The following is an 11810-nucleotide window of genomic DNA, read 5'->3' as shown; positions in this document are numbered from 1 at the left end:
CTTAGTGGCTTTAAATTACAGAAACTTATAAACTTATAGTTCTGTAGGTCAGAAGTCCAACTTGGTTCTCATTGGGCTAAAATCAAGGCGTCAGCAGGGCTACATTTCTTTCTGGAAGCTCTAGAGTCGAATCTGTTTTCTTGCCTTTTCTAGCTTCTAGAGGGGGCCCACATTCCTTGGCTCATGACCTCTTCCTCCATCTTTAAAGTTCCATAGTCACATCTCCTTCTGACTCTCATCTTCTGTCTCTCCCTTCTACTTAAAAGGACCCTTGTGATTACATTGGGACCATTCAGATACTTCGGGATAATCTTCCTGTTTTCAGGTTAACTGATTAGCAACCTTAATTCTATTTGCAGCTTTAATTGCCCTTTGCCGTGTAACATAACATATTTACAGGTTCCAAAGATTAGCATGTGGACATCTTTTGTAGGCCATTATTCCACCTACCACATGTGTGTTACAAAGCCAGTTATCACTGTGGGCAGCTGAGCTCAATCTTGATGGGGAACTGTAAAACATGCTTTGGACTGATCACACCTCAGAGACATGGCAGCTGGGGTATTTATCCTCCCACTCACCTTCTATCATTGATTGAGGGCTGCTACCAGGGGTACCTGGCAGTGCCCATCCTAGGCCAACAGGTGCTGACATTTGAAGGGTGTCAGATTGGTGTGCTCAAAAATGGTGAATGCTAAGAGGACATGGGCAGCCATTGATAAAGCTTACTACAGGGAAGCACCATTGTTAGAATAAATAAAAATTCTAGGTTCATATTTAACCAAATTCATGAATATCATCCCAGGCCTCTGCTGCATAGTTTTCTTTAGTGTTCAGATGTTTGGAATCAATTTGCCCTACTTTTAAGATTAGAAATATGTACATATTTCTAAAAAAAAAAAAAAAGGTTTAGGCTAAATATTCTTTAAGCTGCCTTCAAACTGAAAAAGTCCTAGAATTCTTTGATTCTGCTTATTGTTAATAATTTAACTGAGTTTCTATTATTGCGGTTAGGAAATAGTCTGGTTAGATTTTGAAGTTATTAGGTGATTTGTTTATTGGGTCTGTGAGCATGATTTTCTGACATAAAAGCTAAGGTCATAAAAACCTAGGAGTTAATGTTAGTGTCTATTTGTACCTTAGGCTAAGTCATAGTGAATACTTAAGTGGGAAAGAGAATTTTTTTTCCTAAAGACTTCTGTGTCCTTATCCACTCAATGAATAGCTATTAAGTATCATTTGGGTATTTGGCATTGGGAATATAAATATGCTAAAGACATGGGAGTCACGGTCCAGCAAGATGACTTCCCATAAGTTCATCTATTCTGTATTAATAGATGGAGAGCCTCTAGAATCAAGGGAGTGAGTATCCTTTCTGCTCACACTGGTCAGCTTAGTCCTCATCTAAGTGTTGAGTCTAATTATGGGGCATGAACAAGCTGAACTGTTTCCAGAGGAGAGAATCAGGACTGTAAATGGTTGAAGACAACGTTTCCCAAAGTGTGTGTTCCATGAAATAGTAATAGAGGTAAGTCATCCTCTACTTCCCTCAGTTTTGGAGAATCACAATAGTTATCAGCATAAAAGTTCCATAGAATTTCTGCAAGAAAGAAACCTATTTGAATGTGTTTAACACAGCTATCTTTTTTGTACCATTAACCATCCCCACTTCTGTCCTCAGCCCCCCACCACCCTTCCCAGACTCGTAACCATCCTTCAAAACCTAGAGGTTCCCAAACTCCCCTATGTTTTGGGAAATGCTGATCTAGAATTCATGACTGAAGAATAAGAGTTGAAAGAACTTAACACCTGAGGGGGAACCTCATAACTGTCAGCATATTTTTGAAGGAAAGTTAAGGTGGGAGAATGACTTACTATATTCAGGAGATTCAGCAGGTGTTCAATTAGAGGCTGCACTAGACCAATAGATGGAAGCCATAGAAAAGACATTACAGATCAGCGTTATGGAGAGTTATTATGTTTAGACTCATCCAAAGACGGAATGGGTTACCTTAGAAGGGGATGAGCTCTTGGTCATTGGAAATACCCAAGCAGAGTCTTATAACCATTTGAATGGGTTTTTCTAGAGGGGTTCCATTCTGGAACTTGGACTAGATGACCTGTAAGGCATTTCTAACTCAGAAATGTTTATGTTTTTATGATTCAGGCATAGGGCAGTCCTTACTTGACAACAGTGTGAGACCATGGTTAGTCCAGACAGCAGTATAGTAGTTTTGTTGTTGACAGCAAATTCTGTGTACATGTTAAACCCATTGAGTAATAAGAACAAAAGAGAAACTGAGTAGGTAGTGAAATTGGTGTCTTTCCCATTTCATAGTTGGAAGACTAGATCTTCAATTCAAGAAATCTTACAGTTTCTGACCAGCCAGCCAAGGTTGCATTTTAAAAGGGACAGTTTATTTTTTAATATGACATGCTAATGTAAATACTCTTCATTGATAAAATAGAGGATGTGAATCTAATATTATGAAATATTATTGTCAGGCTTAGTCATATAAAATTATTTTTCTTTGTCTCTTGTCCAAAGGATTGTCATTATGTAACTGAGAATTGAAACTTACAATGATTCAATCACTTTCTGAATTCTCTATTACCTTTTGCAAATAGGAAGCTTATTGGAGCAGCCCCTCTCTTAAGGAACATTTATTGCACAGCAATTTCTATAAGTTTCCACTGTTCATGCCTTCAATTCATACAGTCCACAGCATTGACAGAAGGTTATAGAGAACCAAGTACTTATTCTCAGAGCTGAGAGACCTGGAAAAACTAAATGCTGCACTCCACACACTGATAGCTACTGCTGCAAAAATTAACACTATGTAAAATTACAAGTTTGTCCCACACTACTATGATAGTTCTATGATTGAAATGCATAATTTCACTCTTCTTTAATGAAGGTTTGCAGTGATGGAAAAACAGTAGGAAGCATTTTTTTCAAATGCAAATTACCTTACAGGAAAGAAATAATAAGGGAAAGAATTGCCACCAAGGGGAAAAATTAAATCATACAACACTTCCTTGGGTATAGTTGAGACAAACAATTAGATCATTATGTCTTGTAATAACATGTTGCTTCAAAAATTTCCATTCCTTCCAGTTATGGGTGCTATCTATTTGCTGGGTGACTTTGATGTTGCATGTCAGGAACTAACTGTGAGATATTTTTAGCATAATTGCAAATCTCATGAAGAATCTTCACAATAAGGATTCTAAGTGGTCTGTAATTCTCATCCATAGGTTCAATGACTAAATTCAGATACATATAGATCAGTCACTTGCATGAGATGGTAAAGTTAACTCATCAATTAGTTGAATCATTGTTACTTTCTTACTCTGTACTAGGTAAAGAGGATTTAGCAATGAACAAGTAGATAAGGGATTGGCCTCGATAGAATTCATATTGAGAGAGAAAATCGCAGACACACATATGGAAACCCCATTATTGATTTCTTCATATATTCTTAATATGCTTTGCTATGTAACAAAGCACCATCAAGCAACCATTTATTGGCTTATTATTCTGTAGTTTGGACAGGACTGAGCTGAGACAGCTCGTCTCTGCTCTGTATGGTGCTGGCCGGGGTCACTCAAGTAGGGCTGGAGGGTCTAAGGTGACTTTACTCACATGTCTGTGCCCCAGTTGGGCTGGCTGTCATGGCTGGGGCCTGCCAGCGCCCCTCTCTCTTCCTTCAGAGTCTCTCAACTTCTGGGGTTTCTTGTTTGCCTCATTTGGCCTCATTCTCTCTAGCTAGATAATTAACTTCTTTGCAAGTGACTTGCAAGAAGGTGGAAAATGGAAGCTACTAAGTTTCTTAAGGCCCGGAAGTTATACCTCACTCCTTCCACTACATTCTGGTGGTCATAGCAAGTCTCAAGGCCAGTCCAGATTTAAGCAGAGGGCAATCGATTGCCTCTTGATGGGAGGAGGGGATATGTGGCCCCTTTTATAATCTATCACATGCTTCTTCAGAGGTGAAGAGAAATAATGTGGCACCTTTTTCAAATCCTTGCTATTCAGTTGTCATCTTGTCTATAACAGAAAGAGGAACGTGACTGCCTTTGAAAACAGAGTGATCCCTTTTAATCTCTGCTCTATTTCTTTTTTATTACTACATTTGGAAAACAATTTAACTTCTAAGATTATAATGACTTCAACAAGTTTCCAGATAAAAAAATAAATGATATGTTTACTGACAGGATCTTTTCAAGCCCTGTTTTAGGTGTTCATAAATATATAGCTACAGCAGATATAAAATCATAGAAATCTTAGGGCTGAAAGGGACTTTAGAAATCATCTCTTTCACATCCCTAATTTCACAGAGCAGGATGCTAAGGTTCATATGTGGTCATAATGACAATGTTAGAATTTAGATTTTCTTTGTCTATTTCAATTGGAAGGTATGTTTAGTTTTTTTGTAGCTTTATGGGTTTGATTATTAGATTGTTACTACCATGGTTATGAGAAAGCAGTTTATCTTGGCTTTCCATTGAAAAAAATTAAAGGATTATGCTCTAAGATTCATGCTTGTAATTGTCCCCAATTTATGTATTTATGCCATAGATCTCTGAGTTATGGTGCTATAGGAGTAATTGTTGGACATGAATTTACACATGGATTTGATAATAATGGTAAGTACTGGTTCATTTTACAAGCTGCTGCTTTTATAATAATGTTGACTATGTGGATGTTAATTGTCATGATTATCTTTGCATAACAGCAGCATCATAGCTTGAAGATTATCCAAAGCAGTATGTTGGCTGATTGAAAACTTTTCCCCGTGTCTTGCTGTGATAGCTTGCAATAAACAAACAATTGTTCCCATTGGTGATCGGGGTAGACTTTAAAAAATGGCCTTGTAATTTCAATAAAATTAGCTTTGCATTTAGATCAGGATTGCTGTAGCTGCCACAGTAGTTACAGGGATTGATTTATAGCATCTCCCTTTGTCATTTCTGTATTCACTGTCTTGAGATATTCTCCCTGGGGGAGCAAGCTTTGCTCCAACGATGATTATACATGCTGCCAAGTTAGGACTTGTTGAGTTAGGACTCTGGAGCTTGGCTGATTGGTTCCCTTTTATGATTTAGAAGATTATGCAATACTTAGTCTCTATTTTTCTCTATACTGGCTTATATTCTGATTTTTTTTTTTGAGGCAGAGTCTAACTCTGTCGCCAGTATGGAGTGCAGTGGCACTATCTCGGCTCACTGCAACCTTGGCCTCCTGGGTTCAAGCGATTCTCTTGCCTCACCCTCCTGAGTAGCTGGGATTACAGGCATGTACTGCCACACCCAACTAAGTTTTGTATTTTTAGTAGAGTTGGGGTTTCACCACATTGGCGAGGATGGTCTTGATCTCTTGACCTCGTGATCTGCCCACCTTGGCCTCCCAAAGTGCTGGGATTATAGGCGTGAGCCACTGCCCCTGGCCTATTCTATTTGTTCCTAATAATCTGTGTAATAGGATATGCTTTGTATCCCAATGACATTTAAGAAAAAGGAAAAAGCAGAATACGACATAAACTCAAGAAATGACTGCCTTTGAGAGTCTTCATCATCGTTAATCAGCACTCTTTTCTCCTTTAACTTTGGAGTATTATCAGAAGGCCACGTGAAATCTCTGAAACTTATGGATTAGCAGCAAATTACTATCACATCCACACCCATACCATGATTTACAGGCAGTCTCAGGAACCACCTGCCCCAAGGCAACGTTATATACAGGGGGACCTCTCTCTTCCTTCCCTGTAGTATCTCTAACATCCTTTCCTGGATACCTACCCTAGGGCCAGAGACCCTTTGGCTCCTCTAGAAAAGTCTTCCTGTACTCCCACAAGACCTTCCTTAATCATGTAGACTTTTTTGTTCCCCTGGTCTTCCTTTGTCTGTTAAAATGTAGCTGACTTGTAGTCATCTCACTCTCCAGAGTTAGACTTTGTCTTTGGGTGTTTGGTTTATCTGAGATGAGATGAAAGTCTTAGCTAAGAAACAACAGCTAGTAGTTTCTTCCTAGGAAATTTAAGTACAGTTCCTCCCCAGAACCTTCTGAAGAAATTGTGAAGTCTCTCTCAAAGGAATGAATCTAATGGTGGCAATTTCACTCTGTAACCAATGCTTAGGACAGTGCATTGCACATATAAGTACATGTCTCGTACCTATTTAGTGAGTGGTTAGTGAGAACAGTGACTCCATACTATCCCAGGGGGTGGTGGTAGTAGCATATAGCCTTGCTGAAGAGTTTTGGGTTGTTCCAATTAACAACTTTACTTAGGGGACTTTCTTGTAAGCTGTCTGTATAATTAAACGATGCCTCTGATTCTCATAGTAACCTTGAATATAGAAGACAGTCTAGCAGCATCCAAATTTTGTTTCAAAGGATGTAGAGAAAAATGAAGAGTGAGCACATAGCAAGAAAGTATGTTTAACTAATCTTTCTTCCCATTATGATTTGGAGATTTTCATTCTCGTTCCAAGTTTTCTTTTTAGAGCAATCTTTCTCGTCTAAGCAGGACACTAGTGGCTGTAGAATGATTCATAACAGGAGGTTGTGTGTGTCTTTCAGCTCCTGGCAACTTGGAGGAAACTGATTCTTATAGGGCTAAGTCAGGGTCTATGATTGCACAGTATGGATGACTCACTGGGGCTATTCCTATGGATCATTTGGAATTTAACTGGTAGTAATGCTCTGATTTCCTCCATGGGCTTTCTAAATGAAGGCATCTTATTTCATAATCCAGTGAACATTTTGGGTCAAATCAGGTGAAGACACAGAATGCAAGACTGGATAAGACTAGCATATGTAATAAATTGTTGAATCTCATTTTTAAGATGCTCTATGTTCCTTAGAAGGAAAGAACTTTCTCAATTCTCTTTATCCTTTTCACTCTTTTTACAATTAACCTGTGACATCGGAGAGAAGGCAGGAGCTGATCTCAGGAAGAGTGTTCCCTGCTGTTATGACTGCTTTTTGAAGGCTTGTCGAGGTGAGGGAAAGGAAAGATGAATTTAGTTTCCATAAATAACATAAATGTCTTCGAACTTTTCTTTTTGCTAGGTAGAAAATACGATAAAAATGGAAACCTGGATCCTTGGTGGTCTACTGAATCAGAAGAAAAGTTTAAGGAAAAAACAAAGTGTATGATTAACCAGTATAGCAACTATTATTGGAAGAAAGCTGGCTTAAATGTGAGTACAACTGTGGCTAAGGGGAAACCTTGTGTTTCGTTTTTCCTCATTTGGACATTAGCTTAGCTTGCTTTAAACCATTGGTTCTCAAAGCGTGTTTACAAGATCAACAGCATCTGTCTTCCCTGGGAACATTCTTGAGTCCTACCCTATACCTGCTGAATCAGAATCTTTGGGACGGGGGCCTTGTCATCCCTTAACCAGGTAGGAACTTTGTCCTGATGTATTACTGGGGCTGGAAAAATACCTAAATCCTTGCTATGCCTCAACTCTATTATACTTGCAGATGAACTTAGGTAAAAATCCATATGCTTCTTTTAAAGGGAATGTTTATAAACACTGACTTAGTTCTCCTGGTTCTGAAACCATGCTCAGCCCAAGTGAGACCACTGCTCATTCAGACAGAAACCAGTCAGTATCCTTGAATGGTGTCTAGCCATCTTATCAGTGCCTTGAAAGCCCTTTCTCTGCCTATATATTTTGGAAATCTACAACTGTGACCTGAGAAGACCTAAAATGGGTGCTTCTGTGTAACTATATTACAGTGCAGGGGTTTTCACAGTGTGAAAAGTCATCTGGAGTATATGTTGCTTCAAGAAAAGCATAGCAGAAAGGAGTTCTAGAGTCATGCATGGGTCCAAATCTAGGTTCAACTAGTTTTTATGAACTTGGTCAAGTTACTTAATATTCCTGAGTCTCAGCATCTTCATCTGTGAAATGGGTCAGTGTTTCTGAACTCATTTATTTGTTGCAAGAATTAAATGAACAGAGCAATGTGAAGCACTAGCACAATGCCTGACCTACAGTAAGTGTTCAATACAAGAGAGTTAATATTCCTGATCCTTTGTGACATACTCATTAGTACTCTATCCCAGGAAAAAACAAAGCCAAAGATTTTTTGGGTTTAAAAAAACCCAAAAAATAATAGAACCGTTTTCTTGGAGGAAGGGAATTTTTATTTCCTGGTGATTATCATATGCAGGCATGAGAGTGAAACTTTTTGACTTAATTGAAACAAATGTATCCCCATACTGGTCCTGAGAGGTGTAGTTATTACTAAGTGTACAGGTTTTACGTGTGAGGTTCAAAGGGATTAAACTGAGGTTCAAAGAGATTAAAACCCATGGTAGAGTCTGGATAAGAGTTTATGTGTGTACGACTCCAAAGTCCATACTCCTTCCCCTATTTCATGCTCAGGTTCTTATTTTAAGTTCATTTTATAGCTGGGTGATGTGTGGGTGGACTGCTCTTCACCATTTATTTTGGCCCAAGTGTCAGAGAGATTGAAACTTAATTCTGACAAATGTGTACCTTTGTCACAAGGACGATAGAAAGGGCATGCCTGTCTTAGCATAAATCCACTTAACCATCAGAAAACAGCTTCAGTTTCATTCCCACAGGAGAGTGGGTGGCTTCCTTTGTGGATATAAGGGCCATGCTTCATTTTTCTGGCTTCATTTATAGGAGCTATTCCTTTGTGCCTTAATGTTTCTTTGTTGTGAATTCAGCAGAGCTCAGATGGGGCACCACAGATGCAGGCTATCAGCAGCTGTTGAGCCTTTTTGTTGTTGTTGTCATGAGAGTGGAAACCTAGGGCCATGTGGTCTGCAAGGAGCCAGAGGGGAGAGGCTACTCCAAAAGGCTCTCTTTTAGATATAAAGCTTAGAGTGAATGGCTGGGCATGGTGGCTCATGCCTGTATTCTCAACAGTTTGGAAGGGCAAGGTGGGAGGATCACTTGAACCTATGAGTTCAATACTAGCCTGGGCAACATACGGAGACCCTGTCTCTATAAAAACATTTTTTAAAAAATTAGCTGGGTGTAGTGGTGCAAGCCTGTACTCCCAGCTACTCAGGAGGCTGAGATGGAAGAAGTGTTTGTTTGAACACTGTCGTGAGATATGATCACACCACTATGCTCTAGTCTGCGTGACACAGACCCTGTCTCAAAAAAAAAAAAGCTCAGAGTAAAAAGGAAGGGGATTAAATTTAAGCAGAACTGGATAATATGATCATGATCTTTAACAGCCAAGAGCAGTTGGTACTTGAGAAGGGAGCATAGTAGGAAGCAAAGGCTCTGGAGACAGAAGACTGCTTGTGTTTGAATCCCAGTGAAAATGTGAGCAGTTTACTTTGTCACTCCGTCTTCTGGTCACTAGAAGCAGAGCCCAAGAAGGGGTTCATTAGGTCATTTTTTTTTTTTTTTTGAGATAACATCTCACTGTGTCTCCCAGGCTGGAATGCAGTGGTGTGATCTTGACTCACTGCAACCTCTGCCTCCTGGGTTCCAGCGATTCTCCTGCCTCAGCCTCCTGAAGAGCTGGGATTAAAGGCACCCTCCACCATGCCTAGCTAATTTTTGTATTTTTAGTAGAAACAGGGTTTCTCCATGTTGTCCAGGCTGGTCTTGAACTCCTTACCTCAGGTGGTCTGCCCACCTTGGCCTCCCAAAGTGCTGGGATTACAGGCCTGAGTGACCACATCTGGCCTAGGTCAGTGATTTATATGAGAAAGTAGTTTCAGGAGAAGCCTATAATAAAATGAGGGATACCTGTTGGTTTCAGGAGATGTTTAGCCTCACCCTGATTCCACAAAGGATTCTGGAGCATGAATTATACCACAGAAATTGTTAAGCCCAGGGGCAAGTGACTGGGCTGTTCGATCTGCATGTCAGTCAATTACTGGAAGTCTCCAAATGAGGTGACTCCTATAAACTAAGGTTGATCTGAGCTGTTAGCAGCTGCAGGAATGGGTGCACAGTTTAGGTAGAAAAGGGGATCTGGTGGGATATCAACATCTGCTACACACTCTGAGCTTTAGATCCTCAATTGTTGAGCAAGGATGGTGGTAATTAGCACTTTCCTCATAGGATTGTGGATAACAAAGAATATATGTAAAGCAGGAACGGTAGCCTTTGTATACTGAAGCTATGAGGGTCCTGCGTGATTACAGTGAATAATACTTTCCAAAGATTTGTTTTTATTCCTTGATATTGCTTGATACCTGGGTGATTGGGCTAGCTTAAAAGTAAAGAGTTGGTAATATCCGTGGTTTGAAAGTTTCAAGCAAGGTATATTAGTTTTCTGTGGCTTGCTCTAACAAGTTACTATAAACTTAGTAGCTTAAAAGAACATAAATTTATTATCATACAGCTCTGTATGGCAGAAGTCTGACATGGATCTCAGTGGCCTAAAATCAAAGTGTCAGCCGGGCCACATTCCTTTCTAGAGGTTCTAGGGGAGGATCGGTTTCCTTGCCTTTTCTAGCTTTTCGAGGCTGCCCACATTCCTTAGCTCATGGCCTCTTCCTTTTTCAAAGCCAGCAATGACCAGTGGAGTCTTCTCACGTTGCATCACTGTGACACTCTCCTGCCTCCCTTTTCCTCTTGTAAGGACTTTTGTAATTACACTGGATCCACCTGGACAATCCAGGATAAAGTCTGCGTCTCAAGATCCTTAACATAATCACATCATAAAGTCTCCTTTGCCATACTTTGTTTTACCAGCTTCATTTTGTAGGGACCATTCCTCTGTGCCCGAATCTTCTTTGCAGTGAATAAGGTAACATATTCACAGGTTCCAGGGATTGGGACACAGACATCTTTGGGAGGCCATTATTCTGCCTATTACACAAGGGTTGAAAGACTTTTCTATAAACAGCCAGATAGTAAATAATTTAGGCGTATGGTCTCTGTTGCAATAATTTTGCCATTGTAGCAAGAGAGCAACTACAGACAATATGTATATGAATGGGCATGGCTGTGTCCCAATAAAACTTGATTTATGAACACCAAAATTTGAATTTCATATAATTTTCATGTGCCACCAAATAGTCTTCTTCTTTTGATTTTCCCCAGTTGTTGAAATATGTAAAAGCTGGTCTTATCTTGCAGCCTGTATGAAAACAAGCAGCAGGTGGGATTTGGCTTGTGGGCTGTATTGGTTTCGAATATTTTTGTCCTAGCTCATTTAAAGTTTTAAGAAACAATCTTGAATATTGGGAAGAATTTCTGTACTATGCCTGGCTGGTTGTCATTCATATTGCAAACCTCGACCTTGTGATCTGCACTACTTCATTTGATTTTTGTTCCCTAGGAGAGCTACTTTCCTTTTAATTTTTCATAGAAATTGCTGAAGGTAAAATGATGATAGTTGGTCTTGAAATCTTGTTCCTGTGCGGATGGTAAATTTTTGGAAACACAGGCGCAATGAGAAGAATACTCAAATTCTGTGAGTTAATCAGAGAAAGTAACCTGTGTATTGACATTCTTATTTTTTCCCATTAAACCACAGTCTCTCAGAATATTGTTAACGTTTTATTGGAACTGGCTAATTATGACTATCTTTGATTTCCTGAATGTAATTTTCTCTTTAAAATTTGATACTTTTCTTGCTATAATATTTATGCCCCTTGCTGAATGATAGTTGACCACAAAACACTCATTTTTCTTTTTTCTTTTGGTTAGGTAAAGGGGAAGAGGACCCTGGGAGAAAATATTGCCGATAATGGAGGCCTGCGGGAAGCTTTTAGGGTATGCGCTATGTTTGCTGTGGTTCTAAAAATCAAGCCATAAAACACCGTATGGGTGTACCTCACTTCATAACA

At 39.4% G+C, this 11810-nt stretch overlaps 1 protein-coding gene and 1 long non-coding RNA gene across 4 annotated transcripts in view; one reads left to right on the top strand and one right to left on the bottom strand.

Annotated features, from left to right (window-relative positions):
- LOC105734572 (uncharacterized) overlaps positions 1–11810 on the bottom strand; it is an 885080-nt gene that overhangs the window by 27598 nt on the left and 845672 nt on the right. The gene's annotated exons all lie outside the window — the stretch shown is intronic.
- PHEX (phosphate regulating endopeptidase X-linked) overlaps positions 1–11810 on the top strand; it is a 217787-nt gene that overhangs the window by 194643 nt on the left and 11334 nt on the right. For both annotated transcript variants that reach the window (XR_010338162.1, XM_012477402.2), the window contains exons 18-20: positions 4583–4650; positions 7076–7206; positions 11671–11736. Coding sequence is in view for 1 of the 2 variants with exons in the window: in XM_012477402.2 (XP_012332825.2) it covers positions 4583–4650; positions 7076–7206; positions 11671–11736 (265 nt within the window). In the remaining variant the exon portion in view is untranslated. The remainder of the gene's footprint in view (positions 1–4582; positions 4651–7075; positions 7207–11670; positions 11737–11810) is intronic.

The sequence above is a fragment of the Aotus nancymaae genome, unplaced genomic scaffold (genome assembly GCF_030222135.1).
Source record: "Aotus nancymaae isolate 86718 unplaced genomic scaffold, 86718_ANA_hifiasm-v0.15.2.pri h1tg000058l, whole genome shotgun sequence".
Classification (NCBI taxonomy): Eukaryota; Metazoa; Chordata; class Mammalia; order Primates; family Aotidae; genus Aotus; species Aotus nancymaae.
This window is presented reverse-complemented; position numbering and strand designations above follow the sequence as displayed.